Source organism: Trachypithecus francoisi, unplaced genomic scaffold (assembly GCF_009764315.1).
Source record: "Trachypithecus francoisi isolate TF-2019V2 unplaced genomic scaffold, Tfra_2.0 Lachesis_group7, whole genome shotgun sequence".
NCBI lineage: Eukaryota > Metazoa > Chordata > Mammalia > Primates > Cercopithecidae > Trachypithecus > Trachypithecus francoisi.
Genome location: NW_022681472.1, coordinates 78,340,763 through 78,364,559, shown reverse-complemented (window position 1 = coordinate 78,364,559; position 23,797 = coordinate 78,340,763). Strand labels below are relative to the sequence as shown.

General features: G+C 45.6%; 1 protein-coding gene across 2 annotated transcripts; it reads right to left on the bottom strand.

Moving 5' to 3' along the window:
• Window positions 1-237: 237 nt before the first annotated feature.
• NTAQ1 (N-terminal glutamine amidase 1) lies at window positions 238-23,797 on the bottom strand. 2 transcript variants are annotated; one of them, XM_033202717.1, is made up of 7 exons: window positions 23,545-23,797; window positions 14,616-14,715; window positions 12,611-12,661; window positions 5,683-5,831; window positions 4,950-5,074; window positions 4,058-4,162; window positions 238-952 (listed from the first exon to the last, which is right to left on the bottom strand). In XM_033202717.1, exons 1-6 carry the CDS (start codon window positions 23,625-23,627, stop codon window positions 4,080-4,082), a joined length of 591 nt encoding a protein of 196 aa, XP_033058608.1. In that variant the 5' UTR covers window positions 23,628-23,797; the 3' UTR covers window positions 238-952; window positions 4,058-4,079. The 2 variants fall into 2 exon arrangements, with proteins under 2 accessions (XP_033058608.1, XP_033058607.1); XM_033202716.1 differs by lacking the exon at window positions 4,058-4,162 and having other exon boundaries at window positions 23,545-23,785.

Here is a 23,797-nt window from a genome sequence, read left to right as displayed (position 1 = left end):
ATCAGAAGTTGTTCCTTTTAAAGCAGAATCATGAAAACATGAGAGCTGATACTATATGCCAGTGTAATGCCAAATATCTTTCATTTGGAATGATATGATTAAAGCCAAATGATCAAGATGTCTCCCAAAAGGCACATGTAATAAATATATTTTAAAGCCCTGGTTCTCATCTACAATCGAGGCATATTTAGGTATTTCGGATCATCAAGGGTGACACAAAAATCTTCAAAACAAAACAAATGTTAAATCAATTTTATTTAAAGTCATAAATAAATAAACCAAGTAACACTCAAATCTGAGAGGGCTGCAATCTTTTTAACAATACCATAGTCCAAAAATACTAATATTTATTGCTGATTCAGCTCACAATATTACCCCTTTCCAAACAACAGCACATTGAAATGTTCAAGAAAACATTTTATGGGCACCTTTTATGGGCATTTGAGATTCACAGAGCAATGGGCCATGGCCCTGCCCTCAAGGAGCTTACAATGTAGCTGGAGAGACACAAAACATCCAGAACAGACATGAGGGGCTGGCTCTACCTCCACACCTCTACCTGAACAAAAACGATTACTGGCTTAAGTCCTCATGTTTTAACAAATGAGCCACAGGAATATCTTAGCAAGTACACACTATATCAAGTTTCAATTTGACATATCAAAACAAAAGTTTTTATGTTGTTATTTATATTTGTATTCAGTCAGATTTCCACTCAATCAAATTAAAAGAGAAAGACATAATTCCAAGCCAACTGTACCATAATGTTTGCTGTCCTCGATGAAGGGATAGCTTGTTCATGTCCTAGAATTTCTCCACAGTTCCACATCTTGAGGCCAAGTTTAGCAGTTTTTACTGCCAAACCGATGTGTAAATTCGGATAGTGTGTAGACAGCGCCCCATCCTACCTCGGGATCCATACTGATGAAATCGTTCAGGTTCATTTTGGAATCTAAAAAAAATATGAAAAAAAAATGTCCACTGAAAACACAATTTTGGTTTAACAGCAATAAAACAATGCAGAAGACCAAAAGTAGGTAAAATGAGTCAAATAGATAAGGGCTCAGTGTCACCTCTGTGGTTTTCTTGCCTTGAATGTATAACTTCAATCCAATCATGACAAAACAAACACACCCAAACTGAGGGAAACAGAATGTCAGTGAAGAGGGGACTACACAGAGAGTCAGAGCTCCAGAGATCAGCAGAGGGGACCCCCTGGGTCTTTGGCTAAGTACTGATCTTCTCTTCTATGGAACGAAACCTCATGAGACCAGGGAAAGCAGCACCAGGAAGGAGTGGGTCTAATAATCCCCAGAACTTCCACAGGGCTAGAAATAATTCATGTCACCACCAGCCAGAGTGGAGAGAACTCTTAAGATGCAGCATTCAGTGGAGTCCTCAAAAGGGTCATGTCGGAGTAGAGGGGCTAAATTAGCCCTCGAGGAAAGGCTGCTCTGAGCCGAGCACGGTGGATCACACCTGTAATCCCAGCACTTCGGGAGGCTGAGGTGGGCAGATCGCTCGAGGTGAGAAGTTAGAGAACAGCCTGGTCAACATGGTGAAATCCCATCTCTACTAAAAATACAAAAATTAGCTGGGTATGGTGGCACGCCTCTCTATTCCCAGCTACTTGGGAGGCTGAGACAGGAGAATTGCTTGAACCTGGGACCTGGAGGGTATAATGAGCCAAGATCATGCCACTTCACTCCAGCCTGGACAACAAAGCAAGGCTTTGTCTCAAAAAAAAAAAAAAAAGAAAGCCTACTGTGAAACTTTACTCAAAAAGATTAAAAGCAGCCAGGCTTGGTGGCTCACACTTATAATCTCAGCACTATGGGAAGCTGAGAAAGGTGGATCACTTGAGGTCACGAGTTCGAGACCAGCCTGGCCAACGTGGTGAAATCCCATCTCTACTAACAGTACAAAATTTAGCCGGGTATGGTAGTGGGTGCCTATAAATCTGAGTTACTTGGGAGGCTGAGGCAGGAGAATCGCTTGAACCCAGGAGGGAGAGGTTGTAGTGAGCCAAGATTGCGCCACTGCACTCCAGCCTGGGCAACAGAGCAAGACTCTGTCTGGAAAAAAAAAAAAAAGGAGTTAATCCTGGCCAGCGTGGTGGCTCATGCCTGCAATCTCAGTATTTTGGGAGGCCAAGGTAGGAGCAATACACTGAGAACCTATCTTAATTAAAAAAAAAAAAAGAGTCAATTCCATAACTAAATCCAACATACCTAATAATGTATCTAAAACATGCATTAATTTCATGTCAGTTTTCTTTTTTTTTTTGAGACAGGGTCTCCCTCTGTCACCCAGGCTAGAGTGCAGTGGTACCATCTTGGCTCATTGCAACCTCCACCTCCCAGATTCAAGCGATTATCCTGCCTCAGCCTCCTGAGTAGCTGGAATTACAGGTGTGCACCACCATGCCTGGCTAATTTTTAGTTAGTTAATATGGGCTGGACACAGTGGCTCACCCCTATAATCCCAGCACTTTGGGAGGCCAAGGCGGAAGGATCACCTGAGGCCAGGAGTTCAAGACCAGCCTGGCCCATATGGCAAAACCTCATGTCTACTAAAAACATAAAAACTAGCCAGATGAGGCTGGGCGGGGTGGCTCATGCCTATAATCCCAACAGTTTGAGAGGCCGAGGTGGGCGGATCACAAGGTCAGGAGATGGAGACCATCCTGGCTAACATGGTGAAACCACGTCTCTACTAAAAATGCAACCAAAAAAAATTAGCTGGGCCTGGTGGCGGGCGCCTGTAGTCCCAGCTACTCAGGAGCCTGAGGCAGGAGAATGGCATGAACCCGTGAGGTGGAGCTTGCAGTGAGCAGAGATCACAGCACTACACTCTGTCGCCTGGGCGACAGAGTGAGACTCCGTCTCAAAAAAATAAAGAGGTATGAAAATTGCTTGAGCTCAGGAGGTGGAGGTTGCAGTGAGCTGGGATCGTGCCACTGCACTCCAGCCTGGGTGACAGAGTCAAAAAAAAAGAAAGAAAGAAAGAGAGAGAGAGAGAGAGAAAGAAAGAGAGAAAGAAAAGAAAGGAAGGAAGGAAGGAGGGAGGGAGGGAGGGAGGGAGGGAGGGAGGGAGGGAAGGAAGGAAGGAAGGAAGGAAGGAAGGAAGGAAGGAAGGAAATTGGGCTGGCAGTGCTCACCTCGGCAGCCCATATAGTAATTGGGCTGGCAAAAGCCCAGTACAAAGTAGCATCCAATGAGTAGTAGTCATGAAAACCAAAGGAATCGCCCCAGTCGGAACAGGGCTGACAAGGGGTTCACTAAATGCCTGCTATGCACTAGGCTCTGTCTTAGGTGCGCACATATCGAAGGGAAACAGGTAGCTGCTAAAGGCACACTGTGCCGAGACCAGGCCCTGTAGAGCAGGTTGCCGGAGATGCTAAGGTAGACCCCTCAAGCCCTCTCCTTACCAGGGCGCTTCCCCAGTTCTCACACTGAGGCCAGGAAGCAGCTCTGTATACCAATAAGCAATTCCAATATAAATTTTTTAAATTATGAGACCTTTTCATAGGGAGCCTCAAAAATCAGAGTTTGAACCCTCTCTTAGTCCCCTCAAATATGCCGAATGTATTTTTTACTTTCTTCCTTGTTAAAGTATTTTTTTCTTCTTCTTTTCTTTTTTTTAGATGGAATCTCACTCTTGTCACTCAGGCTGGAGTGCAGCGGTACAATCTCGGTTCACAGAAACTTCCGCCTCCTGGTTCAAGTGATTCTGTCTCAGTCTCCCAAGGAGCTGGGACTACAGGCACAAACCACTACGCCTGGCTAATTTTGGTATTTTTAGTGGAGACGGGGTTTCACCACATTGGTCAGGCTGGTCTCGAACGCCTGACCTCAGGTGATCCACCCACCTCAGCCTCCCAAAGTGCTGGGATTACAAGCATGAGCCAACGCACTCAGACCCTTGTTGAAGTAGTAACACTACTGCCCTATTTTTCTGACATGCTGCAGAGCTCACAGAGCACTTTCACACAGACTGTATTTTCTAGGTGTTGGGATGATCTCACCCCTAAGTGGGAATGTTGAGAATTACTTACAAACATAAATAATGCTTCAAACTCATATGAATGCCAAACAATAGTAATAGGGTGAAGGAATCTTTATCTTCTTAAATGTCAGGAAATTATCAACTGGACTGATACCTAAAAGCACATAAATGAGACAAGTGGTACAATAAAACCTGCTAGCGCTCATCTCCCTCTAATGCAGATTTTATTATATAGCCAAAGTGACATTTCACACATCATAAGGATGCAATGGGGATCTCTTTCACGATAGGACAAAACCCTACCATGGCAAGGTGCTACTAGTCCCACTGTTAAATGACACAAGCATGTGAGTCTCCTGATGTTCAGCGTCCCCGCAGTAGCTACATTCAATAATCCAGCAGGTTGCAGGGGCCATGCTCCTGATCCTTAATACCCTTTGTCTCCCACAAGTTCTTATGCCTTCCAGTCCTATTCCCTGTGCCTTGATTTCTGAATCTAACACGCACACAGAAGTAGTATTTCCTGTGACCTCCTTATTTATGGAGTTTTTTTTTTTTCTTTTCTTTTTTTTTTTGAGATGGAGTCTCACTCTGTTGCCCACGCTGGAATGCAGTGGCCCAATCTTGGCTTACTGCAAGCTCCGCCTCCCGGGTTCATGCCATTCTCCTGCCTCAGCCTCCTGAGTAGCTGGGACTACAGGCACCCACCACCACACCCGGCTAATTTTTTGTATTTTCAGTAAAGACAGGGTTTCACCGTGTTAGCCAGGATGGTCTCGATCTCCTGACCTCGTATCCGCCTGCCTCGGCCTCCCAAAGTGCTGGGATTCATTCATGGAGTTTTATTCAAAGAATGACCTGACTTCTGTCCTCCATTAAGGAAAAATGCTGATGTGTACATGATCAATCAGAATCCCCTTTGAGAAGGCATCCTGGCTCACCTCCAGTCTCAATGCAGGGATATGGCGGCGGAGGCTCTCTCCAATTCCCACTGGAGTCTTTCATGTGAGATCGGTCAGAAGCAAAGTTCTTCAAATATGAATCTGCACGGATCACTCTAAATTTCCTGCAGACAAATCAATATACACTCACATTAGGGAGGTGTCACATTTGAAATTCTAACTGAATTTTTATATGGACTCATTTCCTATGACATGCACAAAACTACTCAAGCATTTCTGTATGGTTAGTAACACAGGCAACTTTACTACCTATTGGAGAAGCATAGGAAATGATCAACTAAAACCCGAAACAGAAAGACAAAGGCACAAAAACATGTCTGGTTGCCTTGATTTACTCAATTTGTGTATCAAGGGCAACAGGCATGATTTTCTGATGCTGCCTTCACAGCCCTCTCAATGGTGACACCAGGTATCCCCACAAACCCCCAAACAAAAAGAGTATAAGAAAAATCCCCAACCTGCTTGAAATTAAATGTGTGGGATCTCAACACACAAAATTTTACAAGAATGCCAACCTTTTATATGATAGATAACTTTTAAAGTTTTAAAACATTTTGAATCTCCTGTGTTGCAAATACATCCTTAAACATCAACTCAATGCTGATGCCAGACGAGATCTTTACAAAACAACTGTCAAAAAAAAAAAGAACCTCTGTGGAATCGTCAAAGTCTTACTTCAGAAAATAAGTAAATCCATCCTGAATGTCCTCACCTCCTAAACTGTGGGTGAATGTCATCATCAGACTTAAAGGCATCTTCTACATAAGTGTCAAAGGGGCAGGGAAATGGCAAGACAGTATCGAGATCATAAATGAAGCTCTGTCCTCCACTTGAAACATGAAGCAAAACGACATGGTAATCCTAGAAGTAAAAGTTGCTAAAGTTAACCAAGTTACTTCATAATGATGAAATCCCAGTATTCAGGCACATACATTATCACTAAAAAGGATATAAGACTGCTACAGCCCTCCTTATAATAGTAAAATAAAATAAAGCAAACACAACACCCTGAAAACATTAAATGTCCACAGATAGGGAAAGTTAAATAAATAATGGAAATGTTCATAGTCATTAAATGCACATCCTCTGAACCTGCAATTTTACCTTTAGGAAACTTTTTTTTTTTGAGATGGAGTCTTACTGTCACCCAGGCTGGAGTGCAATGGCACGATCTCAGCTCACTGCAACCTCCACCTGCCGGGTTCAAGCGATTCTCCAGCCTCAGCCTCCTGAGTAGCTGGGATTATAAGTGAGCAACACCATACTCAGCTAATTTTTTGTATTTTTAGTAGAGATGGGGTTTCATCATGCTGGCCAGGCTGGTCTTGAACCCCTGACCTCAGGTGATCTACCCGCCTCAGCATCCAAAAGTGCTGGGATTACAGGCATGAGCCACTGCACCCAGCTCCACCTATTTTTTTTTTTTACTGAGACAGAGTCTTGCTCTATCACCCAGGCTGGAGTGCAGTGGCATGATCTCAGCTCACTGCAACCTCCACCTCCTGGGTTCAAGCGATTCTCCTGCCTCAGCCACCTGAGTAGCTGGGACTACAGATGCCCGCCACCACGCCCATCTAATTTTTGTATTTTTAGTAGAGATGGTGTTTCACCACGTTGGCCAGGCTGGTCTCCAACTTCTGGCCTCAAGTGATCCCCCGCCTCAGCCTCCCAAAGTGCTGGAATTACAGGTGTGAGCCACCGTGCCGGGCCCACCTGCTATCTGTTAAAAGTTACCTGTATATAAAGACATACGCGCGCATTCAGAAGTACATTTGCATGCACGTGAATGCAGAGGAAAACGTCTGCAAGGATGTCCTCCAAACTAATAACAAAGCAGGCTTCTGGGGGTCAGCCTGGAGAGGAGGAGGACTTTAATTTCTAGTTTGGAACCACTTTTGCAATTAAAAGAAAGGAAAAACTATTTTTTTAAAAAAGAAGTTAGCCAAGCCTTCATCTGTAGCCACTAAAGGAGAAAGAAAAAGACAGCTTTTCCCACACAGCTCTGTCACGGCGTGGATGTTAATTCTCACCCTCACTCTCAGACTCAAGGTACTGCCCAACACCGGCAATGAGCTGAAAGGGATTTCAGGGAGGTGATCAAGGGACATGAGCAATGTGTTGCTGAGTTCTTCCAAAGAAAAATGCTCTCACAGAGAACAGCACTGTGAAATCAACGCAACCTAGCAACATTAGTAATACCATCTTATATTTCCACAACATTTCAGAGTTTAAAAGGCACTTTCTTTCTCAAATATCATTCTACTTGAGCCTTGTATAAATCCTATGAGGTAGGAACAATACTTAAGACTAGGGATGTTGTGCCTTTAAAAGCCTGAGTGCTGCCTTTGGCTCTAAGTCTATCTTAGCAAAACAGAAAGAGATTAAAAAATGAATGCCTATTCTCTGGACGTCCCCAGATGCATCCTACCCTCCAAGCCCCCAAACAGTCCACCATTGCCTCCCACTGGGCCTGCTCATGTCATTCCCCTCCATCTGCAACAACCTTCTCTACCTCTTCCCACCACACAAGCTCCAGCTAAAGGTTTTCTTCCCATGAATCAATGTTTCATCTTCTTCCACCCCCTGCCAGAATCTCTGCCTTACTCAAATTCTGTTTCTCTCTTAACACCTTCTAACTCATATTACAGGTATGTTTTGGTGGTGGTGTTGTTTTGAGACAGTCTCTCTCTGTCACCCAGGCTGGAGTACAGTGGCACGATCCTGGCTCACTGCAACCTCCGCCTCCGGGGTTCGAGCGATTTTTCCACTTCAGCCTCCCAATAGCTGGGATTATAGGCACGTCACCAAGCCCAGCTAATTTTTGTATTTTTAGTAGAGATGGGGTTTCACCATGTTGACCAGGCTGGTCTCGAACTCCTGGCCTCAAGTGATCTGCCTGTCTCTGCCTCCCAAAGTGCTGGGATTATGGGTGTGAGCCACTGTGCCCAGCCCCATATCAGTTTTTTTGAACCGCACACTCTCTATTCTATGTGAAAGACTATGCTGCTGAACTGCAGATGCAAAGATGAAAAAGATAAGTTCTCACCCTCAAGAAGTTCCCAGAGAAGTGAGTGGGAACCAGAAACTGCTGCAGGACATTGTAGAGAATAGAGAACATCAGAGGCGGAAAGCAACGCAGGCAGGAGCAGGTAAGCACCTGGTTCCAATCTCAGCCCCTCCCCTCAGCAGCCTCAGTCTCCTCTTTTATAAAATGGAGATAACCGGAGTGACTAACTCAAGGGTGTCCAATCTTTTGGCTTCCCTGGGCCACATTGGAAGAATTGTCTTGGGCCACACATAAAATACGCTAATGACAGCTGATAAGCTTAAAAAAAAAAATAAAATCACAAAAAAATTTCATACTGTTTTAAGAAAGTTTACAAATTTGTATTGGGCTGCATTTAAAGCTGTCTTGGGCCACATGCAGCCCACAGGCTGCAGGTTAGACAAGCTTGGTCTACTTCACAGTGCTGCTAGAAGCCTTAGTGTGTAAATGGTCAACCCTTTTAAAAGACAACCAAAGGCTGAGCATGGTGGCTCACGCCTATAATCCCATCACTTTGGGAGGCCAAGGCAGGTGGATCACATGAGGTCAGGAGTTCGAGACCAGCCTGGCCAACATGGTGAAACCCCGTCTCTACTAAAAATACAAAAATGAACCGGGCGTGGTGGTGTGCACCTGTAGCCCCAGCTACTCGGGAGGCTGAGGCACAAGAATCGCTTGAACCCAGGAGACGGAGGTTGCACTGAGCTGAGATCATGCCACTGCACTCCACCCTGGGCAACAGAGCAAGACTCTGTCTCAAAAACAAATAAAATAAAAATAAAAAATTAAAGCCAACCAAGAAAGGAAGAGGACAGGAGCCCAATGGCCAAGGAGAGTTTCACAGAGGAAAGGACCCCATTGCGGAATCTTGCCTGATGGGGACGGGACAGCTTTCCAGAAAGAAGGTACAACTTGTGAAAAGGCATAAACAGTGACTATTTACAACTTTCTGGTAAGTTCAGGTCCACATTCCTATACACTAGGCAGCTGAGGGACTGCAAAGGAAAAGCGTTGGCCCAAAATTGCCTTCACGGCACAGATGAGGAGCCAAGGAATGCAGGCTTGAGCAGCAGCCTCACTCTCTGAGCTGGTTCAGTGTCTGCCCAGCTGCCAGGAAAAGACTGACTGTGCTAGAAGCAGGGATGTCACCTACAGATGCCACCATCTGCTCCATGTTATCTGGTCTAAGAAGCACTATACGCATATTTTCTTTTAACTTTTTGTTTTGAAATTGTTATAGGAGGACGGGCGCAGTGGCTCATGCCTGTAATCCCAGCACTTTGGGAGGCCAAGGTGGGCAGATCACTTGAGGTCAGGAGTTCAAGACCAGCCTGGTCAACATGGTGAAACTCCATCTCTACTAAAAATAAAAAAATTAGCCAGGTATGGTGGCACACGCCTGTAATTCCAGTGACTCGGGAGGCTGAGGCAGGGGAATTGCTTAAATCTTGGGGGGCAGAGGTTGCAGTGAGCTGAGATCATACCACTGCATTCCAGCTGAGAGACTCCACCTCAAAAAAATAAATACATAAATAAAATTTTAAAAAAGAAAGTATTATAGGAATGATTTTTTTTGAGATGAAGTCTCACTGTATCACCCAGGATGGAGTCCAGTGGTGCAATCTCAGCCCACTGTAACCTCTGCCTTCCAGGTTCAAGCAATTCTCCTGCCTCGGGCACCCAAGTAGCTGGGACTACAAGCACCCGCCACCACACCTGGCTGATTTTTGTATTTTTAATAGAGACGGGGTTTCACCATGTTGATCAGGTTGGTCTCGAACTTCTGACCTCAGTTGATCTGACTGCCTCTGCCTCCCAAAGTGCTGGGATTACAAGTGTAAGCCACCACGCCTGACCTGAAATTATTATAGGAATGATTTTAAATGGCTAAGGTGGTAGATATATTTGTGATGTCACAGACTTTTATCTGTTTAGCATAGGAAGGGACTTTGGCAATATTTAGTCTGGGTACACATTAGAATTATCCAGAGACTGTGTTAACAATGTAGTTTTCTGATTTAGTAAATCTAGAACGGGGTTCACGATTTAGTGTTCTTGAACGGTACTCACTACTAGTCACTGGTGTCTCTACTCACTCAGTGAGGCCTACCCATGCCCTACAACAGGACAGCAGCGAGGCAAAGAAAAACTTGCCAGAGGGTGTGGGGAGACTTCTTACATCACTGGTGTCTCTCCTCACTCAGCGAGGCCTACCCATGCCCTACAACAGGACAGCAGCGAAACAAAGAAAAACCTGCCAGAGGGTGTGGGGAGACTTCTTGCAACAGGTTCCCTACCTTGAGCTGCTATGAGATGTGTAAGAGGGACATGGCTACAAGTCCTTCCCCTCCAAGTTTCCCTAGGATGGGGAGTGAGACCACCACTCAAAATCAGCTAAGCTGTTCAGCAACAGGGATGACTTCTCGTGCACACAGACCGTCTGTAACAGGGGTTTGGTACCACTGCTAACAGTAACTGCCAACACTTCCTGAATACCAGTAGCAGACACCAGGAAGATGCTTCCTGTGCATTATCTCATTTAAGCCTCATGACCCCACTGACCAGGGGGAAGACAGTGAAGAGAGAGGGTAAATAACCTATCCGGATCCCACAGCTGACCAATGAGAGGCCTGGGACTTAAAACCAGTATGCCTGACTCCAGAGCCCGCACTCCTAACCTCAGAGCTGAGGGGCTTGGGCTTTCATGCAAGAGCAGCTTTCATGCAAGATCACCTGCTGGCAACGGAACTGAGAACGTCAGCTCTGTGAGGCCAGGGGTTTTCATCTGTTTTTAGCCTGGCATATAAAACACACTCAATATATACATGTGAAATAAATGAGTGAAGCCAATCAAATGTTTTAAATAAATACCCAGAAACTAGGAGTTCGTTACATCTCATCAGTGTTGTTTTACTTTCACTTTGTTTTCATGTTTATTAGCATAAAAACTCCATTTTTTTTTTCTTTTTTTAGAGATGGAGTTTCATTCTTTTTGCCTAGGCTAGAGAGCAATGGCATGACCTCGGTTCATTGCAACCTCTGACTCCCAGGTTCAAGTGATTCTCCTGCCTCAGCCTCCTGAGTAGCTGGAATTACAGGCACACGCCATCACACCCAGCTAATTTTTGTATTTTTAGTAGAGACGGGGTTTTACCATGTTAACCAGGCTGGTCTCGAACTCCCGACCTCAGGTGATCCACTCAACTCGGCCTCCCAAAGTTCTGGGATCAAAGGCATGAGCCACCATGCCCAACCCTGGCCTCCATTCTTTAGGGGAACGGGTTAAGGTGACATGTAGATATGTACTAAAAAGGACCCAGGTCTGAGACCCAGTTCTGCCACTGACCATGCGACTCTGAGCTACTCACTTTGCTCTTCTGTGTTTATTTCTTCCCTGAAAAATAAAGGGGTGGGAGTAGATCTGTATTTTTCAAATGCCAGTCATGTTCACCTGGGAGTTCATCAAGAACACGAACTCCTGAACTCCTCTCTAGATTTACTAAACCAGAAAACTACACTATTTATTTATTTATTGAGACAGGGTCTCTCTCTGTCACCCAAGCTGGAGTGCAGTGGCGCAATCTCAGCTCACTGCAGCCTCCACCTCCCGGGTTCAAGCAATTCTCCTGCCTCAACCTGCCAAGTAGCTGGGACTACAGGTGCGTGCCACCACGCTCAGCTAATCTTCGTATTTTTTTTAGTAGAGATGGAGTTTTGCCATGTTGGCCAGACTGGTCTCAAACTCCTGGCCTCAAGTGATCCACCTGCCTCAGCCTCTCAAAGTGCTGGGATTACAGGCGTGAACCACTGCGCCTGGCCTAATATTTGTATTTTTATTAGAGATGGGGTTTTGCCATGTTGGCCAGGCTGGTCTTGAACTCCTGGCCTCAAGTGGTCCGTCTGCCTTGGCCTCCCAAACTGCTGAGATTACAGGCATGAGCCACCGTGCCCAGCCAAAAACTACATTTTTAACAGTCTCCAGATAATTCTAATGTGTAGCCAAAGTTCCTTCCTGTGCTAAATGGTAAGAGTCTAGGAGATCACAAATATATCCACCATTTAAAATCATTCCTATAACAATTTCAAAACAAAAAGTTAAAAGAATATATGCCGGCCGGGCGCGGTGGCTCAAGCCTATAATCCCAGCACTTTGGGAGGCTGAGACGGGCAGATCACGAGGTCAGGAGATCGAGACCATCCTGGCTAACACAGTGAAACCCTGTCTCTACTAAAAAATACAAAAAACTAGCTGGGCGTGGTGGCGGGCGCCTGTAGTCCCAGCTACTTGGGAGCCTGAGGCAGGAGAATGGCGTGAACGTGGGAGGCGGAGCTTGCAGTGAGCTGAGATCCGGCCACTGCACTCCAGCCCGGGCGACAGAGCAAGACTCCGCCTCAAAAAAAAAAAAAAAAAAAAAATATGCCTACAGTGTTTCTACCTTAGACCAAATAACATCTATTCTCAAAAGGTCAATTTATTAATAATTATCACAGCCTTTATCTACTGCTTAGGTCACTTATGCTTTACCAAAACATACAGAACACTAAGGGGTTTCAAGTCACGATGCAGCAATACTCTCTGTATTAACTGTCTTACCCAGATCACAGGTCCATCTCCAGGTCTCGCCTGTTGTTTCCAGATAGGTATCTACAAAATACAATACATTTCATAAGCCATACCTTCAGTTAAACCACTACTAAATTATTTTCCCCTTTTTTGTTTTTGAGACGGGAGTTTTTTTTTTTTTTTTTGGAGATAGAGTCTTGCTCTGTTGCCCAGGCTGGAGTACAGTGACACAATCTGGGCTCACTGCAACCTCTGCCTCCCGGGTTCAAGCAATTCTCCTGCCTCAGTTTCCCAAGTAGCTGGGATTACAGATGTGTACCACCACAGCCGGCTAATTTTTTACATATTTTTTTTGATAGACACAGGGTTTCACTACGTTGGCCAGGCTGGTCTCGAACTCCTGATCTCAAGTGATCTGCCCGCCTCAGCCTCCCAAAGTGCTGGGATTACAGGCGTGAGCCACCGCACCCGGCCAAGACGGGATCTTGCGATGCTGCCCTGGCTGGAGTGCAATGGCTACTCACAGGTGCCATCATAGTATACCGCAGCCTTGAACTCTTGGCTTCAAGTGATCTGCCCACCTCAGCTGCCTCACAAGTAGCTGGGACTACAGACACATGTCACTGTACCTGGCTACTACTAAATTCTTTAAAGCAATACATACATGAGAAATAAAATATTTTTAAGCATGCAAAAATCAAGGTGAAGGAATGAGTGACGAGGAAGAAATCTAAATCCTTCTAAGTATCCCCAAGAATGAAAGCTCTCAAGAACACAAATTATTGTATGATGGTCTTCGGAGAGTGAAAAGGGATCTGAACTAGGACTCAGAAGTCCTTGCAGGTATCAAGTCTTGCTTTCCCATTTAATTATTCATAGGGCCACCCTAAGTCTTAATTTCCTCATCTATAAAATGAAGAAAGTTGTCCAAACCTTGCCTGCCTTCACAGTGCTTCCACTGGGATCAAATGAGATGATGCCTGCAAACGTGTTTTACAAAATACGAAGGGCTTCCTTTTTCTAATTCTTTATATAAGTTGACTGTAGTTCTATTTAAACTCCAGAGACAAATCCTTACTTAAACTGAGAGTATGCATATCTAAGCAATTTTTTAAAAGTCTACATCTTCCATCTTGAATTTAAAAAAAGCAAAAAAAAAATGGCCAGGCACAATGGCTCACGCCTGTAATCCCAGCACTTTGGGAGGCCAAGGCAGGCAGGTCACCTGAGGTCAGGAGTCGGAGACCAGACTGGCCAACATGGAGAAAGCCTGTCTCTACTGAAAATACAAAATTAGCCGGGCATGGTGGTGGGCACCCGTAGTCCCAGCTACTCGGGAGCCTGAGGCACAAGAATCCCTTGAACCTGGGAGACAGAGGTTGCAGTGAGCCGAGATCGTGCCATTGTGGTGCAGCCTGGGCGATAGAGCGAGACTCCGTATCAAAAAAGAAAATAAAAGACAAACAACAACAACAACAAAAAACCAGGTCTACATTAATGCCTAAAGAAAAGGGACTTAATTTGTGTAGACCATCACAAATTTCCTTACCTAAAATAAGGGACTAAGCTGGGCATGGTGGCTCACGCCTGTACTCCCAGCACTTTGGGGGACCAAGGCGAGAGGATCACTTGAGGCCAGGAGTTCGAGACCAGCCTGGCCAACATAGCAAAACCCCAGCTCTACTAAAAAATACAAAAATTAGCCAGGTGTGGTGGCACATGCCTGTAGTCCCGGCTACTCGGGAGGCTGAGGCAGGAGATGAACCCGGGAAGTGGAGGTTGCAGTGAGCCAAGAATTGCACCACCGCACTCCAGCCTGGGCAACAGAAGGGACTCAACTCTTCTAACTCAATCATGCCTTGTGAGGAAAAAAATCTCATTCAAAAGAAAACTTTTAAATGTTGCTGTATTTTATAAAGCACACTTCAGAAGAGTACTACACCCATGCTATATTTTGCTTCTTTTTTTTAATTTAATTTAGCTTCTAACATCATGCTAAATCTTGTTTTCTTCCTGCACTCACTCACCAACTTACCATCTTCCTCTCATTAGATATGAAGACAGCATAACATTCTTCTAAAGGATACTGGTCATGGTTTTTGATGTATTCACAGAGCTTCCAAATATTTTCTTCACTGAAATAAAATAATTGTTTAATCAAGATTAGAGAACATCTATGTGTCTTTTAAATTTGAACAAAATACTGATGATGACATCAAAAAGTTGGAAAAGACCTTAAACACCATGCCATCCAACAACTAGCTAACGTTTGAATCTCCTCTAAAACATCCCAACAAGCTGGTATTCAACCTATACTGTGTGTAAACCCCTCTCCACATAGAGGTGATTACCTTCCCCAGCAGTGCTTGTACATGGAGGCATTTTATAACTGATAAAATGTCAATATTCTATGAGTTTTGGGTCCAGCAACTTGAGATACAGCTGAAATTCTAACTCAGTCACTTACAAGGTAAGAACCTTTGACAGAGGCCGGGCATGGTGGCTCCGGCCGGTAATCCCAGCACTTTGGGAGGCCAAGGCAGGTGGATCACGAGACCAGGAGTTCAAGACCAGCCTGGCCAAGAGATCAGCCTGACCAATATGGTGAAACCCCGTCTCTACTAAAAATACTAAAATTAGCCAGGCGTGGTGGTGGGTGCCTATAATCCCAGCTACTTGGGAGGCTATGGCAGAAGAATTGCTTGAACCTGGGAGGCAGAAGTTGCAGTGAGCCAAGATTGCCTCAGCCTCCTGAGTAACTGGGATTATAGGTGCATGCTCCTACACCTGGCTAATTTTGTGATTTTATTTTTATGCGTTTTTTTTTTTAGATGAAGTCTCACTGTGTCACCCAGGCTGGATTGCAGTGGTACGATCTCAGCTCACTGCAACCTCTGCCTCCCCGGCTCAAGCGATTCTCATGCCTCAACCTCCCAAGTAGCTGGGATTACAGCCTTGTGCCACCATGCCTAACTAATTTTTGTATTTTTAATAAAGACAGGGGTTCATCATGTTGGCCAGGCTGGTCTTGAACTCCCGACCTCAGGTGACCAGAGGTCTTAAACTCCTGACGTCAGGTGATCTGCCTGCCTCGGCCTCCCAAAGTGCCCGGATTACAGGCGAGAACCATCTCGCCTGGCCCCTTTGTATTAACTCTAAGCACACCCTTAGAGCGGAATGAACAAAGAGAAACTACAACCTATACCTCTTCCCATATCCCTCCAAATTAATGACTCCCTCTTCTTTTCTGCATGCATCTTTTATGGCCTTCTATGATGCTTGCCATTTATGGATTTGTATGTCTCTGCTCATGGTCTGTAAGCTCTAATTTATCATCACATCCTCCAAGCACTTAGCACAGTATTTTGTACATTATAGGCTCTTGAAGATATTTGGGGTAAACTCCCCAAAAACTTCTATAAGCTCGACAGATAATTGTCTTCTTCAAACCTGGCCTTAGAACGTTTAGAATAAGAAAATTTTATCTACTATATATATGCCATATGTGATGTTAAAACAGTCCGTAATTTTTTTTTTTTTTTAAAGGTAGTCTCGCTCTGTCACCCAGGCTGGAGTGCAGTGACACAATCTCAGCTCACTGCAACCTCCACCTCCTGGGTTCAAGTGATTCTCCTGCCTCAGCCTCCCGAGCAGCTGGGATTACAGGCGTCCGCCACCACGCCTGGCTAATTTTTGTATTTTTAATAGAGACAGCATTTCACCATGTTGGCCAGACTGGTCTCAAACTCCTGACCTCAGGTGATCCACACGCCTCAGCCTCCCAAAGTGCTGGGATTATAGGGGTGAGCCACCATGCCTGGCCCAGTCAGTAAATTTTTATTAATCTATAGTACATATCATATGAAGTAGTCAGTATCAGTAGCAATCTCCCCGTTCCCAACTTTTCTTTTTTTTTTTAACAACAACCATCACTTTTCCCTTGTGGTTTCCTAGTTATTTTAGAGAAAAAGAAAACCATGGGAGAAAAATATGTCCAACTGCCATATTTTAAGCCTAGTTTTATGGAGCATTGAGACAGGTAAGGCAAAGACTGATGAACTGAAAGAGTGTCTACTTCCATAAGATGGTGACCATCCTCAGGGCTGTTTATGCCTTGCTTCATTTTTAGGTAGCATGGCATGGATGAAATTAGGCTTTGGGCCAGGCGTGAGGGCTCACACCTGTAATCCCAGTATTTTGGGAGGCCAAGGCAGGTGGATCACCTGAGGTCAAGAGTTCAAGACCAGCCATGGCCAATATGTGAAACCCCATCTCTACTACAAATACAAAATTTAGCCAGAAGTGGTGGCGTGCATCTGTAGTCCCAGCTACTTGGGAGGATGAGGCAGGAGAATCATTTGAACCCAGGAGATGGAGGTTGCAGTGAGCCGAGATTATGTCACTGTACTGCACTCCAGCCTGGGAGACAGAGCAAGACTCCATCCGCCACCCCACCCCCCACCCTCAATTAAAAAAAAAAAGAAATTAGGCTTTGACAGACTGAGCCACATTCTGTGAACACTAGAAGGCTATAGTAACCAAAACAGCATGATACTGGTACAAAAACAGACACATAGACCAATGGAACAGGTTAGAGAACCCAGAAATAAAGCTGCATATTTACATTTACAGCCATCTGATCTTCAACGAAGTCCAATAACAAGCAATGGGGAAAGGATTTCCTATTTAATAAGTGATGCTGGGATAGCTGGCTAACCATACGCAGAAGATCGAAACGTGACCCCTTCCTTTCACCATATACAAAAATCAACTCAAGATGGACTAAAGACTCAAATGTAATACCTACAACTATAAAACCCTAGAAGAAAACCTAGGAAATACAACTCCAGACATAGGCCCTGACAAAGATTTCATGATGAAGACTCCAAAAGCAATTGCAACAAAAACAAAAATTGACAAGTGAGACCTAATTAAACTAAAGAGCTTTGCACAGGAAAAAAAACCTATCAATGGAGTAAGCACCTCATAGCCAGGTGCTATGAGGCTTGCACTTGTAATCCCAGCACCTTGGGAAGCCCAGGCAGGAAGACCACTTGAGCCCAAGAGTTCAAGATGAGCCTGGGCAACACAGCGAGACCCTGTCTCCACAAAAAGGAAAAAAAATTAACCAGGCATGGTGGCACACATCTCTTGTTTCAGTTACTTGGGAGGCTGATGTGAGAGGATTACTTGAGCCTGGGAGGTCAAGTCTGCAGTGAGCTGTAATTGTGCCACTGTGCTCCAGCCTGGGTGACAGAGTGAGACCATGTCTCAAAAAAAACAAAAACAAAAAACAGACTACCTACAGAATGCAAGAAAATATTTGCAAACTATGCTCTGATAAAGTCTAATATCCAGAATCTATAAGGAACTTAAATAAACAAGAAAAAAAAATCCCATTAAAAAATAGGCCAAGGACATGAACAGAAACTTCTCAAAAGCAGACAGACAGGCACAGTGGCTCACGCCTATAATCTCAGTACTTTGGAAGGCCAAGGCGCACGGATCACTTGAGGTCAGGAGTTCAAGACCAGCCTGGCCAACATGGTGATGCGACACCATCTCTATTAAAAATACAAAACTTGGCCGGGTGCGGTGGCTCAAGCCTGTAATCCCAGCACTTTGGGAAGCCGAGACGGGTGGATCACGAGGTCAGGAGATCGAGACCATCCTGGCTAACACGGTGAAACCCCGTCTCTACTAAAAAAATACAAAAAACTAGCCGGGCGAGGTGGCAGGCGCCTGTAGTCCCAGCCACTCGGGAGGCTGAGGCAGGAGAATGGCGTAAACCCGGGAGGCGGAGCTTGCAGTGAGCTGAGGTCCGGCCACTGCACTCCAGCCTGGGCAACAGAGCGAGACTCCATCTCAAAAAAAATAATAACAAAAAATAAAAAAATAAAAATAAAAAACTTAGCTGGGAATGGTGGTGCACGCCTGTAATCCCAGCTACTCTGGAGGCTCAGCTGGGAGAATCACTTGAACCCGGGAGGCAGAGGTTGCAGTGAGCCGAGATCGAGCCACCGCACCCCAGGCTGGGCAACAGAGTGAGACTCCATCTCAAAAAAAAAAAAAAAAAAAAAAGGAAAAAGAGACATGCACACAGCCAACAAGCATATGAAGAAATGCTCAACAGCACTAGTCATTAGAGAAATGCAAATCAAAACCACAATGAAATACCATCTCACTCCAGTCAGAATGGCTATTATTAAAGTCAGGCCAGGTGCAGTAGCTCACATCTGTAATCCCAACAGTTCGGGAGGCCAAAGCAGGAAGATTGCTTGAGACCAAGAGTTCAAGACCAGCCTGGGCAACATGGCACAACCCCACTCTGCAAAAAACATAAAAATTAGCTGGGCATGATGGTGCACACCTGTAGCCCCAGTCACTCGGGAGACTGAAGTGGGAGGATTGATTGACACCAGGTCGAGGTTGCAGTGGGCCATGATCGCACCTCTGCAGTCCAGTCTGGGAGACAGAGTGAGATTCTGTGTCAAAAAAAAAAAAAAGAATAAATAGGCCAGGCACGGTGGCTCACGCCTGTAATCCCAGCACTTCGGGAGGCCGAGGCAGGCAGACCACGAGGTCAAGAGACCGAGATCATCTTGGCCAACGTGGTGAAACCCCGTCTCTACTAAAAATACAAAAATTCGCTGGGTGTGGTGGTGCGTGCCTGTGGTCCCAGCTACTCAGGAGGCTGAGGCAGAACCGCTTGAACCCTGGAGGCGGAGGTTGCAATGAGCTGAGATTGCACCACTGTACTCCAGCCTGACGACAGAGTGAGAATCTGTCTCAAAAAAAAAAAAGAATAAATAAAAATAAACAAATAAAAATAATTTAAGAAGTCAAAAAAGCGGTGGCGCATACCTATACTCCCAGCTACTCAGGAGGCTGAGGTGAGAGGATCACTTAAGCCCAGGAAGGTGAGGCTGCAGTGAGCCATGATCATGCCACTGCACTGCAAGCCTAGGTGACAAAGTGAGATCCTGTCTTTAAAAAAAAAAAAAAAAGGGCAAAAAATAACAGATTCTGGCAAGGTGGTGCAGGAAAGGGGATGCTTATACACTTCTGGTGGGAATGTAAATTAGTTCAGCCACTGTGGAAAGCAGTTTGGAAATTTATCAAAGAACTCGAAACAGAACAACCACGAGACCTAGCAATCCCATCACTGGGTATATACCCAAAGGAATATAAATCCTTCTACCATAAAGACACATGCACACATATGTTCATCACAGCACTATTCATGATAGCAAAGATATAGAATCAACCTAGGTACCTATCAATGGTGAACTGGATCAAGAAAAATGTGGTATATATCATCCACCATGGAATACTACACAGCAATGACAAATATTCATGATAGCAAAGATATAGAACCAACCTAGGTACCTATCAATGGTGAACTGGATCAAGAAAAATGTAGTATATATATTCCACCATGGAATACTACACAGCAATGACAAAGAACCAAACTCATGTCATTTGCAGCAACATGGATGGAGCTGGAGACCAATATCCCAAGTGAATTAACACAGGGACAGAAAAGCAAACACCGAATGTTCTTGCTTATAAGTGGGAGCTAACCCTTGAGTACACGTGGACACAAAGAAGGAAACAGTAGACACGGGGCCTACTTGAGGGTACAGGGTGACAGAAGGGTAATGATCAGAAACTATCTATCTGGTAGTATGCTCACTATCTGGGTGACAAAACAATTTGTACACGAAACCCCCAAGACATGCACTTTACCCATGTAACAAACCTGCACATGTAACCCCAAATCTGAAATAAAAGTTGGAAGGGAAAAAAAGATTTTTATTACATCAAAACTCAAACAAAATATGTGATTGGATAATATCTGAAATGTTCTTTAGACTCTAAACAAAAGCCTAAATGACTCAAAAAAAAAAAAGAAAAAAGAGCTGTGGATCGTTACATCAAAATCCAAACAAAATATGTGACTGGATAATATCTGAAATGTTCTTTAGACTCTAAACAAAGCATAAGTGACTCAAAAAAGGGAGGGAGGGAGGGAGGGAGGAGGGAGGGAGGAAGGAAGGAAGGGTGGGTGGCGGGCGGGCTGCGGATTTGCTCCAAGCTGTTAGCTGATCATCTTGGTAGCAGAAAGGTTGGGATGCTGCAGGGGTTCCCAGAGATGAGCTGAGGTCACAGATGTATGCAGATGGTGGGGATCCCTGGCACAAAGCAGGCACTCCACAATTGTTTGAAAAACACAAAACAAGTCAGAATCAGAAATGCTCTGCCGACGACACAGTCCCAAACAAATACCGACTGCCACTATTATCATTAAGCAGGGTCTGGAAGCATAAGTAACATCTGGAAGCTAACATGACGGAAGCTAACAGAAGTAGACAGGAGGCACTCATTTCAAGTTTAAAAACCTGCAGGATGGCCGGGTATGGTGACTCACGCCTGTAATCCCAGAACTCTGGGGGGCCGAGGCGGGTGGATCACCTGAGGTCGGGAGTTCGAGACCAGCCCGGCCAATGTAGTGAAACCTCATCTCTACTAAAAATACAAAAATGAGCCGGGCATGGTGGTGGGTGCCTGTAGTCCCAGCTACTCGGGAGGTTGAGGCAGGAGAATGGCTTGAGCCTGGGAGGCAGAGGTTGCAGTGAGCCAAGATGGCACCACTGCACTCCAGCCTGGGTGGTAGACTGACACTCCATCTCAAAAAAAAAAAAAAACAACCCACAAAGCTGCAGGAGCCAAAGTAGTGCAGTGTCCCCACCTGAAGTGTTCAGACAGGGTAGAGCACTGTTTCTCAGCAAGAGGCGATTTTGCCCCCCAACCCCTACAGGACACTTAGCAATGTCTGGAGACATTTTTGGCTGTCACAACTAGAGCTAGGGTGCTAACAGCATCTAGTGGGTAGAGGCCAGGGATGCTGCTACATGTCCTGCAATACACAGGACAGCCCCCATAGCAAAGAATTATCATGCTCAAAATGTCACTCGAACCTAGGCGGAGAAATCCTGTGGTAGAGTGGTCAGCTCTTACCATTCTTCTACAAGACTGCTCTAACTCCAGTACTCCACTTGTACCAGTCTCCTCACTGTTCCTATCATACTCACAGCATGATTCCTTCTCAGAGCCTTTGTACCTGCTGTTCTCCCTGCTTAAATCACCATCCTCCAATAGTTGCAAAGCTCTCACCCTCTTTTTTCAGATCTCTGTTCAAATATCACCTTATCAACAATGTCTTCTCAAAATATCCTAATAGTAAATAAGCCACCATCCTTTATCTTATTTTTCTCACAGCACTTACCACCACCCAAACATGGTTTACTTGTTTTTGTCTGCCTTTTTTTTTTTTTTTGAGATGCAGTCTTGCTCTGTTTCCCAGGCTGGAGTGCAGTGGCATTGGCTCACTGGAACCTCCTCTTCCCAGGTTCAAGCGATTCTCCTGCCTCAGCTTCCCGAATAGCTGGGATTACAGGCGTGTGCCACCACACCTGGCTAATTTTTGTATTTTTAGTAGAGGCAGGCTTTCTGCATGTTGGCCAGGCTGGTCTCAAACTTCTGGCCTCAAGTGATCCGCCCACCTCAGCCTCCCAATGTGCTGGAATTACAGGCGTGAGCCATCGCACCGGGCCTTATCTGCTTTTCTCTCATCAAAATACAAGAACCAAGGGATCCATGAGGGAATTTGTCAATCCTGTTCACTGCCGTATCTCCAGTGCCCAGAAGTGTGCCACATACTCCAAGTGCCTAATACACATTTATTGAATGAATGAATAAAACAATGGACATTAGGGAGGAGAACTAATGGGATTTAGAAGAGAGGCAGGACAGAAAAAGAGGGCAGTAGTTAAGATGCATGAACTTCAGAATCACGAAGATGTTCCAGTTTCAGCACCACCACTTGTTAGATGTGTGATCTGGGGGCACACAACAGCCTCTCTGTGGCTCACTCTTTTTATGAGTAAAATGAGGATAACGATAGTAAAAGAAGCTACCTCATGGACATCGATGGACGCACCTGCTACTGAGCCTGACATGCAATCAGGGCCGAACAAATGTTCGGTGGCATTGGTTTAGTGACAAGCAGAAGGGGGAGGGGTAGTTTTAGATAGCACTGAGGTTTCCTGTGCAAGGACTAGAAGCTGGGGAAGAAACCATTACTCAGGAAAGAGTAGGCGTGGGAATGAGAAAGGACCAAGGCAGGGGCGGTGCTTCAGCTGCAGAGGTGGCCTAGGACAGGGGTGCAGAGCATGGATTCCGGGGCCAGACTCTGCCTGTAAATCCCCACTCCTCCATTCACAAGCGACGTGGCCCTGCGCAAATTACTTGCAGCCCTCTGTGCTTCAGTGCTCTCATCTTTAAACTGGGGATAACAATACCTACCTCTTAGGGTTATTGTGATACTCAGTGATTTAGTTTACCTAAATCACCCAGAACAACGCGTGGCATATAGCAAGTGCTGTGTGAATGTAACCATTATTAAAATGACAACATGGTTAAGATCATGGTTTCTGGTGCCAGAGAGCCTGAACTGGATTCCTGGCTGCTATTAGCTGGGTAACCTTGGGAAGCTATCCTAAATCTCTGTGATTCCATTCTCTTCCAAAATTAAAATGACCTTCGCCTCAGTCTGAAACCCCACATGCTTCAGCAGAGTAACTTCCAAAGGTTTTCAGAGCTCCACCCTTCCTAGCCCCGAAGCAGAGATCTGCTGAGCAAATCCAACCGACAAGCGCCAGGCACAGGTAATGCACTATCCACCCTAGGATTCCGGACGAATTCCCAACCCCATCCAATAGCCCACGCTCTACTCAAGAGACAAGAGCTGCCATTCCCGCTCCCTACTCCCGCAGAACTGTAGAACCCGCCGGTAGAGGCCGGGAGCGCCCCCAAGGAGGGGCCGGGAAGAGGCGGGGCCTGGTTGCGACTCGCGGCCCGGGAGCCTGGGAGACCCAGAGGCTGCGCCCGCGCCCCCTCACCAGTAGCAGCTGCTGTAGACACAGGCGTCCCGCGGGGGGCTGGCCGGTTGGTAGTGAACGGCAGTGGGGCCATTACCCTCCATGGCCAGCTAGCTCGGCGAGGGCCGGCGCCGCAGGAAGACCGACTGGACCAGATGTAGGAAAGAGAGGGCGTGTAGCGGCCCGCGCGGGCTCTCAGGGCGGGGTGGGAGGAGCCCGGGGCGGCCGGGACAGTTTCCGGGTGGTGGGGCCAGGAGCGCGGTGGGCGGGGCTA